Raw genomic sequence first — 21120 nt, forward strand, 5'->3', positions numbered from 1 at the left:
TTTTTTAGAACCATGCCTCTCAAATATCTGATATCATGAGCCAGCAATGTCTGCCACTCTCCTCGGTGTGCCAGGGTCTGGTATTATATTTGTGCCGAATTATTATTTCATTCACATACTTTCCTGGAAATTCACCATGGAACACCATCCAGTGGCATGAAAACCACCACTAACACCACTTTATGTATCGTTGGTTTAAAATGACATTTTGATTGAATCCATGTGTATGGTTTCAGAACCTCTGCAGGAATACAAATAATACAATTTTTGTCTGTGACTCCAGGCACATCAATAGCTGTATTGTATCAGGATATGTTTGTGAATGTTTTAAGCCAAGACATAGAGAGTTTGCTTGAATCATAAGGTGGCAATATATCGCCACACTTTAGGTGATGTATTCCTTGTTACTTTTTAAAATAATTCATTTGGAGACATTCATCACAATGTCCTGCTCTACAAGCTTATCAGGGTGTGGAGGTGATCCTGGGCTTGCAGTATTATGCCAGTAGAGAACAAGCTTTGGCAGGTTCCACCAAAGTAGCAAAAGTATGGTTTCCATGATGGATTATATTCCAGGTGTGTAGCTGTGTGTGTGTGTGTCGGGGGGGGGGGGGGGGGGGAGGAGAAATTATGGCTTCGCTTTTTCTATAGCAATCTTGCTCCCTTCAATGAAATTTGCCTTCAGTTCCCACATTTCTAGCATGGAAGTAAGACACTGAAAATTGTTCATACCTAGAACTCTTCTATTTGCTGTGTTTGCATTCCTTTGGAAATGTTGTCTGTCCCTTTTCTTTGGACATCTAAACTGTATTTCTAAAAGCTCACTGACGTTTCAAGATAGTGTAATGCTAGAAGTTTGAGAACTGAAGGGCAGTTTCATTTTGGGAAGGGTAGAACTCTTGTTTGGGGGGGGCAGGGCCCTAATTTTGTCCTTCTGCCTACACCCCAAGCTACAACCCTGGTGGGTTATGAATCTGATGATGTACAATACCCAGCTTAGCTAAATACAGAAAGGCTCATCACCAGAAAGGTGGTCATGGCCCACACCATCTATGAATGCAAGGACTGTGTGAAATGTGATCTGCCTTGGGGTGAGGTAGTACTACCTCAGTGGAATTACCAATTTTCATCCCATCCCACTAATTTGATCACTGTTAAAGCACAGCATGTTTTAGCTGGAGATTCTATCCAGGTGATCCATGGAAGCTACTCTGATATTCCCAAAGGCAATACAGGAGAAAATGAAATTGTCTCAGTGTAATCCTTCTTTTATTTATTTTTTAAAACTCAAAGCCAGTCCAATTTGTACACTGTTTCAAAACTTATCTTGGCTTTAATATAAACACAGAGATAGAGCATACACAGCATACAACAAACCTCAATTTGAACAGTAATTCCATTAGACGTATCATATTCATTTGCACCATGATGTTTTAAAAAAACAAGATCTGCAAACTCTGCAAAAGTCCACAAAGGATAAATGAATACTGGTCAAAAGCACATGTTTGACAGTCAGATAAAAAGAAAATATTTTCATATTTAGAGATAATGCCAGACATTAATAGTCTATCTTTCTCAACAAGCACCATGTTATATTGGGATGCTTCTTCCTGAGTAGACACATGTGAACAATTGCTATGCAAAACGTTTTTATAAACTGTGCCAAGAGATGACTTATTTTCTTCACTGATTGTAGTAGTAATCTTGGCCATAAACATCATACCCATGCCCTTTGTAGTAGCTATATTCATCTTCATATGTTCTGAAGGTATCCCCCCCGTGGGTACCCATTCTCACTCCCATAGTAATCTGTTTGAGTTTCATAGCCATTTTCATAACCGGTGGTGGTGGTGGTATCATAAGCCCATGGGTCTTCGGTGGTAGTGTCATATTGCCACTGATCTTCAGGGGTGGTCTCAGCATGCCATTGTTCTTCTGTGGTAGTTTCATATTGATCCTGGTACTCTGTGGTGGGGACCACAGTGGTGAAGAGGGTGGTTGGAACAATGGTGGTTGCTGCAGTCTCTTCTCCTTCTTCTTCTTCCTCCTCCTCTCCATTGCCACCATTTCCATTCTCTTCTGCAGTGCTGTTGGTGCTTGTACCATTGACACCACTTCCATTCTCATCCACTTTCTCCTGTTCTTCCTCCTCTTCCTCATTTTCTTCCTCCTCATTTTCATCACTGTCTTCTTCTTCCTTTTTCCCACCTTTTTCTGGAGCTTGGTCTTTCTCAGCCTTTTTAGCATCTCCTCCTTTACCTGGTTTCCCAAGAGGCTCTTTTCTTACTGGCACCTGCGTTGAAACATTAAAAATAGGGAGGGGGAAAGTTTTTCTGGAGTTAGAAATCAAGCAGCAAATCTAAAATTTATGGTCAAGGAACTGATACTGAGACAAAGCTTGGAAATTTTATTTTGGATGATAACTCTCAATGGCCATGTTTGTTGGGGATTCTGGGAGTTGTAGTCCAAGTAAGTAACATTCCCAAACTAGAGAACTTTAGCAACATTCTCAAATTGGAGAACTTTAGAAGCAAATGAATATGTCATGCTAAAATGTAATCTGCAGTTTGGGGGGTACTCCTGGATTCAGCCTTGTGCCAGGAAGCCCAGGTTTCATTGGTGACCAGGAGTGTCTTTGCACAATTAAAGCTAGTAGACCAACTGTGTCTATTCCTGGAGAAGTTGGATTTGGGCATTATAACACATGCCTTTATTACATCCCATTTGGATTACTATAGTGCTCTCTAGATGGGGCTGTCTTTAAAAAGTGCTTAGATGCTTCAGTTGGCCCAAAGAGCTGGAGCCAGACAGTTAATTGGGGCTAGCTAGAAGTACACAACTGTCTTGCTATTATAGCTCTGTTGGCTGCTGGTCCATTTCCAGGCACAATTGTTGGTGACGACCTATAAAGCCCTAGATGACTTGGTTCCAGACTATTTGAAGGACTGTATCTCCTTGGTGACCATTAGTGCTCTAAAATTGTCTGGAGAGGCCTTTCTCTCTGTCTGACCACCTCTCAGACTTGTTTGGTGGGAACAAAGAGGAGCGCCTTTTCTGTGGGTGCTCCCAGACTTTGGAATTCCTGCCCCAGGGAGGCCAGATTGGCCCCATCCTTGTTCTCATTCAACAGCAAGCTAAGACAGTTTTATGCTCTCAAGCTTTTAGAAACTAATTGGGATAGCAATAGCAATAGCATTTATATTTCTATACCACTTTGTACTGACTTAAGCACTCTAAGTGGTTTACAACATGTAAGCCAATTGCCTCCAACAAGCTGGATACTCATTTAACAGACCTACAAAAGGATGGAAGGCTGAGTTGACCTTTCAGGGGATAACAACATCTATGGCTTTCACTTTATTGAAGATGTTTTAGAAGTCCACATATCTTACCTGCTTAGGTGGTTTGGCATCACTAACACCCTTCTTATCTAATGTTGGTGGCCCACTAGGAGCCTCAGTGGTCTCCTCGTTCTCCTTTCCACCTTCATTTTCCTCATTTGACTGGCCCTGCAGGAAAATTAATCAACTCCAATTTAAAATGTCATTTTAGATTTCTATAGATACAGTGGAGTAAACACAGGTTTTTTGAACAATAACTACAATCAGCCCTCCATATCCACAGGTTCTGCATCCTCAAACACTTCACAGATTGAAAATATAGGTTTTTTTAAAAAAATAGTCCAAAATGCAAGCCTTGATTTTACCATTTTATATAAGGGACACCCTTTTACTATGCCATTGTACATAATGGGACTTGAGCATTCATGGATTTTGATTTTTTACTCAAGGGATTCAAGGTAATTTACAAGTTATGAAAACCAATAGATATTAAATACTGTACAAAATTATCAGATCTATCTATCTATCTATCTATCTATCTATCTATCTATCTATCTGTCATTCATCTATAGAAAAACCATTTCAACTAAAAGTTGAAAAAGCAGAGCTCTGGTGCCACTACAAATTACAATTCCCAGAATTCCATAGCACTGAGCTGTGGCAGTTAAAGTTGTGTCAAACCGATTATGTCTGCAGTGCGGATGCATCATTTCAAGTGAGCATAGAGACATAAGAGAAGGACCTTTCCCAAAAAGCTCAAACAGATTCTTATTGAGAGGTACAGTTTTCCGAACAACCTTGAGCTGCGCTGTGTAGGATTTTATACATTATAACCTTCACTTTGATTTGTATCTGCTAGAGGGATGATTTTAATGGGCAAGATTTCCATTTCCCCCCCAGATTTTGAATACCTAACAAATTTACTTTATTTCAATTAGCTGTAGTAAGAGACAATAAACCCACTAACTGATATTTGAAGAATGAAACAAGAAAGTGCATCTAAAGTCTTGGATGAACCCTGGTTTCACAACATTTGCACTGGCACAGCTGCCCACCATGCTGGCATAATCTCATGTTTTGCAGCACTACTCTGGCACCACTGTTGGTCAGACCAGGCTAAGTACTTACATGCTGGTGTTGCACTTCTTCACATCAGGTAGTTAAAGCACTTAAAATAAGTTGTAATTCAATGCCAGTAAAAACCAAAGTTATTTTCCTCTCTATTGAGAGAGCTTGCAAAATTGCATGGTGTTGTTGGCTATTTGGATAGCCATCAGAGGACATCATGACCTCTATAAAAAGGCAGTTACGGTTTCGTTTATTTAAAAGTTGCAGAGGTTTTGCTTATGTTGAAGCTGGTCATAGCCAGGAGTAAAACCATTGAAAAGGATCTGAGGAAGACAATGGCACTTTTTGAATGTTTTTGAGTGACATGCTGATTCTGAATACACTGAAACTTTGAATAAGAAGCCTCCAGCTGTCTACATAGCAGGTGTTTCTGGCAGTGACTATGGATCAAAAGACACTGGAGAAATAATCCACTCTGAGACCGCTTTAACTGTCTGGATCAGTGCTAGGGAATTCTGGAAACTGTAGTTTGTTGTGGCACGAGAGCTCTCTGACAGAGAAGGCTAAATGTCTCACAAAACTACAGTTTCCAGAATTCCCTAGCATTGAAAATGAAGACATTTTAAAAGTAGATTAAAGAATGAGATGGCAGAAGATTAATTAGGACTGGCCCTATAAAACAGAGACATTTGAAGGGCATGTGCTTCTGCAAAGAACACAACCATACCACCATACTTAATTCATAACACAAAACTTCACTTGTAGGCTATGCTCCCACACCACCAGATTCCACCATGTGATCTGTCAGGACCTACCCTATATCATCTACTTGCTTCCCTCTAGCTGCCAATGTCATCACTCTTTCTGGACAGAAAATCACTTTTTTGATGTTGATGGGCTTATATTCTGTTTACTGAGGTAAGTGTTGCTGTAGCTGACTTTTTGGGCTCAGTTAAAAAAAAGTAAGACATTGTTAACCTTAATGCATAGGTCCTGTCTATTATAATGCAACTGAGGATAACTGATAAAAATTTCCTCCAGGTTTGGGCTCAGAGGGGGAGGAAAGCATGCCAAGGGAGAATGGTAGGTTGAACCTTGCTCTATTACAAGACTCAGGGGCTCAGCAGTCTGCCATTAAGAGGTGCCGCCATGCCACCCCTGGAAGCGCTGGGTTGGTACCTATTTATCTACTTGCATTTGCATGCTTTCAAACTGCTAGGTTGGCAGAAGTTGGGACTAGTGACAGGAGCTCACCCTAACCTTCCAACCTTCTGATTGTCAGAATTGGCATCTTAACAACTAAGCCACCATATTCCATAGAGTTACACAATTTAAAAAGCAACACTTTACTTTTCTGTTTCTGAAAAGTAGTTAAAACACGTGCCCTTTTAACGGCTCTAAAAAAAAATCTGAATGCTACAGGACACTTGTCTGTGGTACAAACTACATTCTCCTGGTGGCCACCTCATCATCCTCCCCAGTACCTGCAACCCAGCATGAGGCAATAACATGAACACAACATGAACCACCACTTGATTGTTGTGATATTCCTTCTATGCCATTTAGTGAGGTCACATCCTTGAAAGTCAGAGGTGGGCAACTGCAAACAGGGCAAACAGAGCCCACTTGCAAACCACAGTAGTAGTACAGTGTGCCTGAAATGACATGATGTCCCTTCTGGTCACCGTTTTGACCAAGTTCCTTTCCTTTCCTTTCTTTTCCTTTTTTGGTCTGTTTTGGGGACGTTTGCAGGACTGAGGCATATGGGGAGCAAACCATTGCCTTTTTATGCTAGTTTTGGAGACATGATAGTTTGGGGGTAAAAAATTGCCCCAAAATTAGTCTGAAAGAAATTAAATGGGGGGGGGGGGGTCTGGTAGGTTTGAGGGGCTTCTGGGTGGGGGTACTATGGAATGCATGCAGCCCATGGGCCACACTTTGGCCACCCCTGCTGTAAATATTCAAGTAAAAAAAAGTTTCAGTTGCATTAAGAAAGGAGTACAGTTGTCCCTCTTTCAGTTACAATGTAATCTAGTTATATATTTTTTTGTTGGGAAACAATAATTGATTACTAGTAACTAATTGCTTATAAGTGCTACAATTTTTTAAAATGTTTTTCCTCAGAACCACAGAAGTTATATTTGTATAAATGGACAACAGTCCTATCTGTTTTTAAACCTCTGGCTTCGAAAAGCTTTTGCTATGTCTCCAAGGGTTACTTCTTGTTTAGATGACTTTGGGATGTAAAAAACACTGCAGCCAACCAGAATGGAAACTTATGGGCAGTTAGTAATCCTCACCATGGCCACTTGCAGAGTACAGTCTGTAAAAACAATCCTGGTTATTTTCTTATGCTCTTTGGTTTATTTTGATCAGAGCCAAGCATGTCTCTTACCCCTTCGTCTTCTCCTTCCTCTTCCTCTTCTGAACTGTCCCCACCATATCCTTCTTCAGATGAGTCGCTATTAAACTAAAAGGAGAGAAAATCATGATGCTTTCCCCATACATCTACCACAAAATAACAATAAATGCCTATACACACAAAAGTCATCAATGGTCTTCTTGAAAACCTGCATGTTATTCCCAATGAAGTCAATGTAGGCGACACAGTGTTTCAGCGCCCTGTCATTAACTGTTCCCTTAATGTTCTCGGGAGAAATGAAATATATAAGTCAGGAAACAGAGTAACTAACAAGATAATTTGTTTCCAAAGATAAGCAGCAGCTGCAGTTTTTGGTTTGGTTTTGTCTTGTTTTTTTAAAACCCTTCCACCCACTTACAAATGATACACAGCCGATGTGGTATAGTGCCATAGTTCTCAGCCTTTGGTTTTCCAGATGTTTTAGATTTCAGTTCCCCAAAGCACCAGTCAGTATGGTTAATGGCTGGGACATCCAAAACATCTGGAAGACCAAAAGCTGAGAACCACTGCATAGCCTGGGTTCAAAATCATTCTTCAGCCATCACTGACTCTTCATCAGTAACCACCTCCTCTCAGACTAATGTTGTAAAAATAAAATGGGATCGACACGCCAACTCCATCCTCAGTATACTGCTGTGATCTGATGAGGAACAGTAAATTGCATAATCAATGAAAATAAGCCTTCAAATCACAAAGGACTCCCATAAATAAGTAGGTAAAGAGTAATAAGGGAAAGCTCTGCACTTGTTGAGAGCCAGATACTTGTTATGTATAGGGCTTCAGGACCACAGTTTAAAACCAGAAATGATCTCATTTTGTTCTGTGGTCTGCTGATGCAAAAGAACCAGTTTGCTATAGTGGTTTGAATGTTGGACTAGGACTCTGGGATATTAGGGTTCAAAGCCCTATACAGCCATGCAAACTCTTTGTATGATCTTAAGCGAGTCACACTTTTCAGCCTCAGAGGATGGGCATGGCAAGCCTCCTCCGAAAAAAAATCTTGCCAAGAAAAGCATTTTCTTGGTTTGACTGTTGGATTAGGACTCTGAAAATGTGTGTTTGCCTTCAAGTTGCCTGTCGATTTATGGTGATCCCATGAATTTTATAGTTTTTTTTTTTAAGACAAGGAATACTCAGAGGTGGTTTCACCAGTTCCTTCCTCTGAAATATAACCCACAGCACCTGGCATGAATTGGCAGCCCCCATCCAAGTACTAACCAGGGCTGGCCTGGATTAGTTTCCAATATCAGACAGGACCTGGTACTTTTTGGTCATTTAGGCCAGCTGGGACTCTAGCAGAGCAAGATTCAAATTCCTGGGATGGAGAATATACAGTATGACCTTACAGAAATGTCAATTCCAGTAGTCTGATGGGACTTACAGTTCAACAAGTGGTTTTAGCTCTGAAATAGGCATGAAAAACATATTACACCCCCCCCCCCCATTGTTCATTCCTTTTTTATTTTGAAAAACAGAGGGACATCTCTAAGAAGGCCCAATTTCTTTCTGGCACACATACTGAATCAGGTGGACTAATGGTGTGCCTTGGGAAAAGACAACTTTCTAGCTAACCAATGTTAGAGGTTCAGCAATGCTTACTGCTGAAGAGTTAAAAATGCTTCAGAGAGGGTTAGAGTGTCTGAGTGACCCAGTCTTTTCCTTTCTTGTCTTATCTATCCTGACCCCTTTGTGATATAAACTGATACTCTTAAAGTGATATCACATGATGCATGTCCTCATTCTCCTTCCTGTTGTTGTTATTGTGTGTCTTCAAGTCGTTTCTGACTTATGGCAACCCTAAAGTGAACCTCTCATAGGTTTCCTTGACAAATTTCCTCAGAGGGGGTTGGCATTGCCATCCTTTGAGGATGAGAGATTGTGACTTGCCCAAGAGGTCACCCAGTGGAGTTGCATGGCTGAGCAGGGATTTGAACCTGGGCTCCAGAGACATAGTCCAATGCTCAAATAATTACACCACACTGCCTCTGAATATGGTTGTAAAAGCATGCCTTTTGCTAATCAGATTTTTCAAGTGCAACAAAAGGCATGCTTTTACAGTGCACCTGCGTTTTATATGGGCGCACCATACACAGTTTTTAGCATATGCCGGAAGAGCGCGTTGCACACCCCAGAAGAACTAATGGGATGCGTGAACATGGCAAGCATGTACCGTTGTGGTTTTGTGACCTGCAGGTGCGAGCCCCATTACTTCCTATGGGGCTCAAGCATACTCTGATTTCCCCTTACGTGAAGGGATCCAGAACAGATCCTCACATAAGGGGAGGGCCCACTGTACAACCATTTTCCACAGGAAGAGAACGGAAATACCTCAATAGCATGCAGAGAAGCATGGAGAAGGCCACTACTTTCTTGCTCCATTTTGGCTTTCTTTTCTCATGTGATTTTCTACCTCTTCTCTTCTTGCCAGTCCCCTTTCATTTACATTCCCTAGAATGAAGCTAGATTACAGTAGCACCCTGACTAATTTTTCTATCTTAGAATGGAGTTCATATAATAAACACTTTGGTTTCTTTCTCCAACCCATTGGTGTCTTTGCACCTTAATGAGAATCGCTGCACATACGTTCTATCAAATCTTATGTGTCCAGACTCTTCTTTTAATGACATGGGCTGGGCCACATCTCCTAGTTCATATACAGTATCAAATTACATTTTGGCAATACTTTCAATGGGGCACCTTGAATAATGTCAATATCTACTGTGCCCTACATGCAAAACAGGAATATTGTATAGCATTGGCTGAGGAAATGTTATCCAGTACTGAGTATTCGGGTTGAATAAGCCATAAGCCTAAACATATTTGGGCTGTGTGTTCATATTGTCTTTATTTTTGTAATTAGGAGACAAGCAAGAGAGATGGGGATTTATGTTCTTTTCTGACACTGCAAAGTCATGGATCAGTACAAAAATATCTCTGTAGCCGAGACATGCCAAACCACCATTCTGCCCAGGCATCCTTCCCAGAAGCAAGACAATTTTTAGTTTGTTACATGAGCCAACCTTGAAAACATGCAATTAACAGCCCCCTGTCTTGCTCTCTCACAACACAGAGATAGTGATCACAACTCATCCATAAGGAACTGCAACATGTATTAAAACTATATGTAAAGGCTGTGTTGCCTTAATTTATATTTGCAGACAGAGGTAATGTTGTAAGAAAATAGAATGGCTGTTTCCAGAGCATATTCTCCCCCCTCCCATGTAATCTTTTCCACTATCTCTATGGGTCATCACTGCTGGACTAGCAGTAATGGGAATGGGGGGGGGCAGTTTAGAAGTCTTGACATTCTGAAATTTGCTGCCTCATTTCCTCTGTCTCTTTGTTTAATTGGTTGTTCATACATACAACTGCCATCACACACACATACACACACACTTTTAGTATACATCGAGGCTTTGCATCAGTTTTCATAGTATGGAATGGATCTGTACCTGCAGGAAGAATTTCTCATGGGCTTCATACCTTTGATGGTTGTGTGAACTGTAGTTATGCCATTTTTAGATGGCTAAACATAGATAAAATATACTGTAGTTTTTGGTGGGTTTTTCGGGCTATGTGGCCATGTTCTAGAAGAGTTTATTCCTGATGTTTTGCCAGCATCTGTGGCTGGCATAGATGCCCCACAGATGCTGGCAAAATGTCAGGAATAAACTCTTCTAGAACATGGCCACAAAGCCCGAAAAACCCACCAAAAACTATGGATGCCAGCCATGAAAGCCTTCGATTTTACAAAATATACTGTATTCTTCAGTACTATTATACAAACATTACTTGGGGCTAAAAAGCCCTCAAATTTCATTTTATTATATCATGTTTCCAAAATCAGTAGTCAAAATTTAAGAGATTTGGGTTTAGAATATATTAAAATGTTTACACAAAAAAATTGTATTTACCTGGATTCTTTTCATAGGTGGGTAGAGGTAAGGATATCTGTAAAGAAAATACCTATGTCTGTTCTTGAATACCTGTCAGAAAGAGGGAAAGCATTTATAGTTGCAGAATTTAAGAATAATACCAACATATTAATTTTAAAAAAATAAGATGACAACATACTGCATTCTCTTCTGAATCCTCAGCCTTAAATCTTCTTCGGAAGTTTTTTACCTACAAGGAAAGAGGAGGTTACTTAGGATGTGTGTGATTTTCTTTCTGTGGATGCTTTGGGTTTGGGTGCAGACTACACTGATTGCTAGCTGAAGCATTCATCCTTACTGAATAAGGAGAACATAGATGTTTCCTATACATTGTTTTTGGTTAATGTTCTGAATATTGCTGTGATGTACTACTTGAGTTTTTTTGCCCCAAAATTTCACTAACATTCTATACAACTCTCTGCCCTTTGCCATAAAAGCTAAACAGCAGCGAAGTGCCACCTAGTGACAGATTAGAACATTGGCCTTGCAGAGCAGAAAGGTCCTCCAAGGGAGAAAACAGACTACTGCAAAGATGTGAGCTCTCTGACATCTGAAAATCTTGTTTATTATTGGTTGGGATTTCTTGGATGCTACTTTTGAATCCACATGGATTCAAGAAGGAAAAGGGGGGGGGGGGGGTCAAGGAAACTGATCAAATTCCTTATTACTCTAGACAATTAGCCCATGATTGGATCTCTTTTGTGTCTACGCAGTTTCTATTGACTCTGGAGACCTGAATAAGTATGCATTAAAAAAAAAAGGTACAGTATTGTACTATTCTAGCATAAAGGCCCTGTGCTCCCTCTCCCATCTAGGAAGGAGGTGAAAGAATACTCTTTAAGTAGAACTAATCAATCATACAGTACTTTGGGATATGTTTCGGTTTTTTCCTGCCACTTATCCGGATATTGTGACAAGAGAGAGAAAAAGATTATTCCACACTGCACAAGGTGTGATTTTCTTTCCTGTGAATGAACAAATTTTCAAACCTCCATGTGGAACACAAACTAATGTGGGGCTATCATTCTGTAAACTCATTCTAAACGTGTGTAATAAATATGCTAGTGATGGTGATTAAAAGGAGGAGGAATTCTCAGTGGATAAACAGCACATACTTTGCATGCATAATGACTCAAGTTTAGTTATTAACATCTCAATTCAAAAGGATCTCAGGGAAAAGAACCATTTCAGTAAAATAGGGAGAGCTGTTGCCAATCATGATATTTACCCAAAATGACTCATTTCACTGGCTTTATCCAGATGACATTGAACTGTAAGTAGAGTAGGAAGTTTCATGCTGGCTGAAATTCATTAAAGGTTATGCTGCTGTTTAAAGAAGTAATGTTTCCAAACTCTGGCATAAGTGATGGCTACAAATCCTAAGGCTTTTTTCTGTCACTAGTTTTGCCACCTACAAGAAATAGTTGTCATGCTCTTGTTCCTTGAATGCTAAATGGAAGTCTCTGGTCATCTCCAGCAGTATTTTGCATGGCATATCTTTTTCTTTCCCATCCATGACTGTCATGGTTGGACGCTATGGCTAAGGCAACCTGATCAGTGGTTCCCTCCTGTTCACTCCTACTAGTACTACTTGTGCATCATCATGACTATGCGACCTAACCAGATAGGGATGTGCTGCCAATATGCATACTTTTTTTCTTTTAGCATTTCAATTTCCCACAAGCTGGTAGAGCCAACGAGTAGCAAAATTCAATTTCTGAGTACAAAACTGAGAATGAAGGGGCTAGTAGCACTTGCAAACAGCTGCTTCCTGTTTTAGCTTCAAGGCATGTGCATAAGATTGAGGGGGTTTTAAAGTTCTGAGTAACTACCACTCCTAGAGTAGCTACTGTCTTAATTTAAAGAGGATAGTTCTCTGTTACAAAGGATGCTTTATTTGAAGGGCTGTCCAGTCCAAGTTCAGTATAAAGATAAATAAACTTAGAAGGGAGAGCAGCAGGGGTCCTGAAGTTGCACATCAGCAATGAGCACCTAGACAGCAGACTGAGCAGGCACATAGGTCACCTGGGGCCCATCATACTGTACAACTGTAGCACTATGATTCCATTTTAACTGCCATGGCTGCACCTGATGGGATCCTGGGGTTTGTAGTTTGGGAGGCACTAGGGCTGTCTGGCTTAGTAGTCTAAATCTTGTTATTAACTGAGAAGTTTATCACACAGGTGGGATCCTGTGCAAAAATTGGATTTAAACTGAAAAAAATTCTGCAAAAGCGGGTTGTTTTTCAGATGACGTTGGGGTTAATGAAAATTAGCATGACATTAACCCAGATGGAAAGTTGACAAAACACACTACTGTACTTTGTACTTTCAGAAAATCCAGAAAGTAAAAAAGCAGCATGTTTTGTTGACTTTCTGCCTGGTTTAACGTCACATTAATGCTCATTAACCCTGAAGTGCGTTTTTTTCCTGAGTTTTAAATGCTGTTTCTGCACTTGATTTGGGCAGTTTGCCTCAGTGTGATAAAATCCTACTTTTGATTCAACCTCAGCTCATGATGACCCTGTGAATGAGACATCCCCAAGACCCCCTATTCTCAGCCTCTCTGCTCAGGTCCTGTAGGTTCAGGCCTGTGACCTTCCTGACTGAGTCTTGCCATCTGGCATGTGATGTGGTCTTTCTCTCTTTCTATTGCTTTCTACCTTTCCTAGCATTATTGTCTTTTCTAATGAGTCATGCCTTTTCATGATGTGGTTGGACAGCCTCTATTTAATCATTTTGGCTTCCAGGGGGAGTTCTTTTTTGATCTGTTCTAGGACTCATTTGGCAGCCCATGGTATCATCAGCATTTCCTCCAGTACCACATCTTGAATGCATTGATTTTCTTTCTATTTATTTTCTTCACTGTCCAAATCTCTCATCCATACATGGTGATGGGAATACACTGACTTGAATGATTCTAACATTAGTGTTCAGCCCTCCCTTATTTGTTGTTCCTGTTGTGTGTCTTGAAGTCATTTACCCTCCCAATATATCTAGTCCTGTTTTCAGAGGCAGAAAAGACACTTACCTGCCAGAACCTGAGCTAAAACAAATTACCTGGGGCCCTTTCACACTATGATTGTAGTGCTATGATTCTACTTGAACTATCATGGCAATGCCCTATGGAATCTTAGGATTTGGTTTAGGAAGGGATATTTAAAATTCTCAGTATAAGAGATATTTAGAATTCTCAGACAGAGAGCTCTACTGTCAAATGACAAATCCCAAGATTCCATAGAGTGAACTATGGCAGTTTAAGGGGAATTATAGCACTATGATTATGTATTGCGAAGTGGATGAATCTATCCACCTGTAATGCTGTTTTTTCAGTATAGAAAAAAATCGTTAACTATTAAAATACAGGGCCAACAAAAACAAAGAATTATCATTGATCAACTAAACAGCAGGCCTGTCCATGCCATTTGAGTATATGCTCACAGTGCATCCTACAATAGATAGAGAGCATTGGGTTGTTTTTTTTTTACTCACTGAGAAAGCACAGGCTATTCCCAGAAGGCAGAGCAAGATGAGAGCTGTCCTCATTTTTCAGATTTCTGAAAAAAAGAAAAGAGTATACACGAGAAATCATCTAGACAGGAAGGATTGAGGCATTTTCACAATGTTGTACATATAGAACCATAGCTTGTTTCAATTCCCTGTTCAAAATCTCCAGGTCTTTGTGGTCAAACACCACATAACTATGGGTAGGGAAACATATCAGTCTTTCAAGATGCTCTGCAAGTTTTCTTTGCCAGTGGAAGGTGGAATATGAGCAGCAATTTCATTTGGCCACAATGCTATATCTGGTTGTATGTGCAAGTTGAGCAGAAGGTCAAGAAACCAATAAAAATAGCATGAAAAGTGGATTCCTTGTATTCCTCCTACTCTGTGCTTGGCCACTAGTCCTCTGTTGCATCACACCAAATATGGGTAGGGGAGCATGGGAGTACAAGAGGGAATGCAAGAATCAGTGTTCCAACCCTTCCCCTAGTTATGACACCAGATCCATGCACTTGAGGATGAACACTTGTTTAAAAGGTGGGCAAGCCCATAGAGCAGTAATGGTGAAACTTTTTAGGCACTGGGTGCCCAAACTAAATGACCTTCTGGCACTAGATGCTACCCCATGCCAGAGGTGGGACTTCTGGGGGAATAAGATTTATGGGGCGGAACTTCTGCCCTATGGGCATGGGACTTCCAGGGCGAGACTTCTCTCCCCCCCCCCCCCCCCACACCTTCCCAGGCTTTCAGCTCCTTCTACACATGCCAAGGAAAGTGGCTTCTTGTGCCATCTCTGGCACACATGCCATATGTTCACCAACACAGCCATAGAGTAGCCCAACAAGCCATATTTTTTCCTAGACATAACAGCTGATGGGTGGTTCTCCTGGAAAAGCAGGGCAAACATAGCAGTGGTGCCTCTGATGGTACCTCTCTGGTGTTACTCCTTGCAGTACTGAAATTCCCCACAACACACTACAGTGAAGTAGTCATGCACCAGGTGTTGTGGACAATCAATAGCAGCTTCCCAGCATTTATTGCATGAGGCCAACATTTCAGCAGTGGCAGGCCTTCAGCTACTGCCCACATATACTAACTGCCAATGCCAGGCTTGCATATCATCCAACATTTCACAGATTAAAAATCAGGACACATGTGGCCTAGATGGCAAAGGTGAAGAACACACAAGCTAGGTCGGAGAGATTGCATCTGTTTGCTTTTACCTGAACCTAGTGGGAAGGGCAAGATTCAACCTCCTCCTCTTTGCTCCCTGCTGAGCTAATAGAGTGCAAACATCTTTTGAACTTTAACTCATGTTACATTAATGGAAGTGAGCTGAGGAGGAAATGGGAAAATGGGAGGAGGAGAGAGAAACTCTAAAATTCTAAAAGTACCTGAAAAAGTGGGACAGCAGAGGATTAATCAGGGGTGTCCCTGCCAAATTAAAACAGTTGGAAGGTATGGGCTTGTAAAGTGATGCTACCAGCATCACACTGATATATAACAAGGTTTTAGCCCTATTTCTGTTATCTATTGATCCTCCTGTCTTGGTCAGGATTTGACATGACCAGCATGCCTTCCAGTTTTATACCTGTGATAAAGACAAGTACTATTTTGTACAGGGAAGTTACATTTTTCTGTGTTCCAGGAAAAACCTATGGTAAACAAAAATGAAAAATATTGTACTGGAAGGTGCAGCAGTGTGTTGTTGTTTTAGGGGATAGCTGCCAAACTTTGTCCTAAACTAAAAAGCAGCTCCTTATTCTTGAACATCATGATCTCATGTTACACAGTAGGCTCTTCTTATCTGAGCAACACTTCATGCCAGACTATCTGTATTTGGTGTGGGCTTTTTTGTTGTTGTTGCTTGAATTTGGCAGCCTGACAGTGATGCTGCACTGAAGCAGCTGTGCTGATTTTACATGAACAGGGTATAATCCAAAGTCAATTAAATGTGGTTGGTGGCCCAGGTCTGTAAGCCTCAAACCTCAGAACAGTAGCTGAAGTGAGCCCACGTCCAACCTTAGGGAAAACTGACAGAAGATGATAACATGATCTTACAAACAGGTAGAACATGCTCTTTCAATGCACTGATGTGCCAACCCATTCCTAAACCACTGATGTTACAATATTAATAATTATGAGGTATGGCCTGCCAATCCTTAAGACCAAATTAATCATTCAGCAAGTTGTACAAATGAGTTATGGATATTCTGTAATGAATGACAATTGGTAAAGCTTTGTATGCATTCATTTCTCCTTTAGAATAATTCAGGGCCTAAAATAAGCAGCATATTTAAATTAACTGATATTATCCATTGGTCTCCACAAAAGGAACTGTTAGCCAATAAGTATGTACCTATTTGTATTATATCCCAAAATCAGACAGAGCTGAGACTGACAAATAATGGCCAGCATCCTGTTGGTCAGTCTTACCTAGAGTAGACCAATTGGATCAATTGTTGAATGGTGGGTCAACACACAGATAAATCCAATTGATTCCATGTGTGACGACTAATGAGAGGATTTAAGCCATGGCCATGCTTAAGGCAAGCTGTTCATGGCCAAGACGGCATCTGAACTTCCTAGGTAACCTCTAGGACAAGGGTGGGTAATAAATGCATCCAAATCTCTCATAATAGTCTGCTTGCTAGAGCTAATGGAAGTTGCAATCTAAAAATATTTGGAGGGCCACATGTCCAGCAAGCCTGCTGTAGGAGAGATATCATGTGCCAGCCTGAGCCCTCTCTTCCATATAAGAAACAATAGCAGTAACCTACCTGATAGGGCTGTTGCAAGGATTACTAAGATAATGCATGTGGAGTGCTTCAAACATATACAGAACACCGATTGAATGCTAAAAGTGGTTACTACCTTTATTCTTACAGTTTTATCATATAGAAGTAGGAAATAAAAAATAATAACAACAGTGAATTTTTCCTTGTCCTCACCATTGCTACAGGTAGTGCTATAAAATGAAGCCCAGTCAACAATGTTTGAAACAAAACAGCTAAGAAATGCTTTCTCCTAGCTTGTACAAGTTCCTTTTTATTATTTTTAATTATAGTGAGATAAAAGCAACTATGGTACTGCTACCTAGTAAAATGTTCTGAATTAAATAACAGATGTCATGCCTTTGAGAAGCTCACACTTACGATGCGAAATATAGATTACCTTAAAGTAGAATCAGAATACCAGAAATCCATGGGCTGAAAGTAAAGTTAAAATGTTGTTGCTTGCAAAAAACCAAATACGGTTGGCAGTGACTTACCAGTTTGCAGTCCTTGTAGTCCTGAAGTATACAGGCTAGTCTCAAAGGACTCGGGGGACAGAGATTTAACAGTTCATCTGTTTGTTCTTGGTCATCCTGCTGGGATATAAGCACTATTTTTACTCTCCACCAGCCAATCACCGCTTTCCTAGCATGATGTCAGAAAGTGGACTCTTACCAGAAAATCTCCTAACTTCAACATTTTTCTAGTCCCAGATTTTCATTTATAAACATAAAGTGTCATTTTAGTGCCCAGGGTTTTGGATCATTCCACTTAATTGAAGGGTTGAGCCGAAGATGAATAGGTTTGGTCACTGAGCTGTATAATAATGGTCTAGATTTAAATTAAACTAAATATTGGGAAACACAGAGATCTTTTTTGTAAAAAGGTTTTTCTTTTGTGGGAGGGAGGTAGAACCATTAATGTGTAGAGAGTAACTGTTTCACTTTTCTCCCATGGAACTGTATGCAAGCAAGTGAAATGTCTCAGATTTAACTGATGTAAAAGTGAGTTGAAGTGGATTCAGGTGCTGAAAGGACAACTTTTCACATTATATTTTTCCTACATGAAACTGCTTCAGCTATGATTTTTCTCACATGGTAGTTAATAGCACATTAAGCATTTACATGGTGGGCTTAATTCTGACTGTGGGAAACACTACACTACATATATAGAAAGTTAAGGCGAGAAAAGCATGCTTCGGCCGATCACAAGGTATTCTAAGGCCCAGTACATATCTCCAAGAAGTGTTGTGCTGCCGCTGATTCTAGAGTTAGGAACCGCGCACCAACCACACAGTCCCTAACTCTAGCATGCCACAGTGGCGGCAGCATGTCCTGTCCACACAGGCACTGCCATCTTGACGTAAGCGACGCACAACATATATTGGCTCACTCGTGATGTTCACCCGGCAACCGAAAAAGAACCAATTTTTCCTGGGTTCTTTTTATTCCGGATGGACGCCACTTGGTTTGGTGGCTGTGGCATCCCTCCAGAGGGAAACAGGCTGCCGCCAGCCCACCCTTTTGGGGCAGTCTGTCCTGGGCCTAAGCCATTTTGATGCCTAAGGCAGAGCAAGAAATGATGTCTCACTTCCTGTTTTCCAATAGCTGGGAATAATAGACCAGTTAGATTTTTGCACAGTTTTCTCTTGATACAGGAAACCCATACACAGAAAATGGTGTGGTGGTACAAAAATCCTTTGTGTTTTTCACTCATCAGAATAATCCCCTGAACACATGAAATATACTGAAGAGGAATATTGGTTTTCACCTAGAACAGGAAGAAAAGTATCATAATTATTTGTCCCCACAGTCAAAGATGAAATATTTGGGGGTTTACATCCCTGTTCCACCCACACTCTACAGTCTGACCAACAAATGGTGGCCAAGAACCTGTATCAAGGATGTGAAGTGTAACTTTGTGCTTAAATAGTCACATGGTAATCACCATGTTGCCTGGTTAGTGAGCTGCAACGTTGTGCAACCAAAATTGCAACAAAATCAGAATGAACATCTGCATGTACAGTACATCTGCATGTGCATGTGTGTAATGCACAGGCACATAAATGTGCAGTTCCGCCGCCCCGGGATTGCCATAATTGTCCACTATTACCAGGGACAAAATGTGGAACAAATTCTGGACCAAACTGTGGGACAACTGCAGGACAAAACTCAGTCCAAAATGTAGGACATTTGAGAAAAATGGAGGACCTTAAATGTCCTACATTTTGGGCTGAGTTTTGTCCTGCAGTTGTCCTACAGTTTGGTCTCTAATTTGTCCTACATTTTGTCTCTGGTAATAGTGGACAATTATGGCAACCCTTGCATGCAATGTATATGTGCAGGCATGCACAATGGACAACCATGCACAATAGCTCTACATGTACAACAATTTTGAACTGAATACAGACACTCTGGATTGAACAAACACGTCCAACCATTTTTGCTGAAGTAGTTACATATATGCAAAACATCAACAGGTTTCCAGCTCTTTTTTCTGTTTTTCCTAACTAGAATCCTGTTAGTTAGTCCCAATTAGATCAAATCCTTTGAATCAATTATTAAATAATGATTCATCGTATAAGTAAATCCAGTAGATTCTATGTGTTTAATCTTGCTGGGACTAGCAATAGTCTTGTCAAAGTAACTTTTCAGTACTCTTATTTTTTTTATTTTGAAATTAATTTACAAATTAGCACAGCATTATTTACTTTCCATGTCTTGTTTCATCTTAGTTGGAATCACTGGGGTCTTGATTTTTATGTAAGTGGGGCACTGAATCCACTGGGCTTCATCTTAACTTTAAAGAAGTTGTTCCAGATGTTATTCCCAAACCCCTAATAGGCTGGACACTTTGAATAGCTCCTTCACTGTTCAGACTGGAATCAGGAGTGGATTCAGTAAGGATTCCATGCATCACTGATATGGAAGTCAGCAACCTCTGATTGGAATCTTCAAATATGCTTCAAACAGGGTTGGCCCAAGGTATTTTGCTGCCTGACCCAAAGGATGGGACCCATCACATGTACAAAAACCCTCTAGATAGGCTGATGAGTCTTTATTTAGAACTGTTGGGACAGCATCTGCTCCCCCTCCCCACATTTGATGCCAGAGCCAGTTGTCTTATTTAGCCTACTGATATGACTTTCTGGTATGAATAAAGAAAACAGGCATCATTGGGGAGCACTACAGATGTTTGAGGGTAGCTTGGTAAGTTTTGCTCATGGCACAACTAGAGTCAGCAAAATATGATTTAATTCCACCCAATAATGCATTATACAAGAACCACTGAGACCAAAAGGTACCGGATATTTTATACATGTGGACAGAGCAGTAGCATTGACTTAAATTAGCAAATCAGACTGTAGATATGAAATTGGATGTTTGGTTAAGACAGTGGGGTTAATAAGTCTGATCTTGAAGAACTACATTTAGTCACAAGAGATGGGGACATTCGTTTTTTTGGCTTTCATTCTGAAGCTGTGTCCTTCCAAGACAATTCTAGGGTTGGCAACTGCTTGCTGACTGAGACAAAAAATGGCCACCTAAGTTCAGGACAACCATTAAACTCCTTGGTGGTCTGACACTTGGCTGGACTACTAGAGACAGGCAGTTGGCTCATTTCAGGCTGGGTTTTGCGTGGGCACTAGCAAATGAACTATAAATGGCCTGGAAAATGTTTGCATTATGTACATACTAACATGAACAGAAGCATCTGGACGTTTTGGGTAGAACAATATAAAGTATATATTTCTAGTGTTAAAACAAAGAGAATTGCAAACCTCAGAGTCTACAATGCTACCTGTCTGCAAAATCCAGATGGCAAGGTTGATTCCTGCCAACATAATTCCCGTAGACACTAGTTACATTTTTATAGCAAGCTCATTATGATGGAAAGTAATTGTAAGCTATGCTGAAAATAGGAATATTTCTCTTTCTTCTGGGATCTAGTGTCTGGTTGGAATAAAGAAGATTTTTGTAAGGGGATCATTCATAAAAGTGCCAGTCTTGGGTGTTCTGCTTTGAACCCAGAATAAAAATGAATACAAGTTAGAGAATGCCGCAAAAGTTACCGGTA

At 40.5% G+C, this 21120-nt stretch overlaps 1 protein-coding gene across 1 annotated transcript; it reads right to left on the bottom strand.

Annotated features, from left to right (window-relative positions):
- Positions 1–1261: 1261 nt before the first annotated feature.
- LOC121931521 (integrin binding sialoprotein) lies at positions 1262–17610 on the bottom strand. The gene is made up of 7 exons (XM_042469382.1): positions 17541–17610; positions 14258–14322; positions 10906–10956; positions 10746–10817; positions 6805–6879; positions 3393–3509; positions 1262–2293 (listed from the first exon to the last, which is right to left on the bottom strand). The coding sequence occupies exons 2-7, from the start codon at positions 14309–14311 to the stop codon at positions 1754–1756; spliced, it is 909 nt and encodes a 302-aa protein (XP_042325316.1). The 5' UTR covers positions 14312–14322; positions 17541–17610; the 3' UTR covers positions 1262–1753.
- Between the last annotated feature and the right edge of the window lie 3510 nt (positions 17611–21120).

This window comes from Sceloporus undulatus, chromosome 5 (assembly GCF_019175285.1).
Source record: "Sceloporus undulatus isolate JIND9_A2432 ecotype Alabama chromosome 5, SceUnd_v1.1, whole genome shotgun sequence".
Lineage (NCBI taxonomy): Eukaryota > Metazoa > Chordata > Lepidosauria > Squamata > Phrynosomatidae > Sceloporus > Sceloporus undulatus.

What these genes read in the sequence shown, in the direction of transcription:
- LOC121931521 (XM_042469382.1), bottom strand. Translation starts at nt 14,311, where the DNA reads ATGAGGACAGCTCTCATCTTGCTCTGCCTTCTGGGAATAGCCTGTGCT. An exon ending in AGGAAGGAGAAGACGAAGGG is followed by an intron (nt 3,510 to 6,804) that starts GTAAGAGACATG and finishes ATTTTCCTGCAG; the next exon opens with GGCCAGTCAAATGAGGAAAA. An exon ending in ATGCCAAACCACCTAAGCAG is followed by an intron (nt 2,294 to 3,392) that starts GTAAGATATGTG and finishes GTTTCAACGCAG; the next exon opens with GTGCCAGTAAGAAAAGAGCC.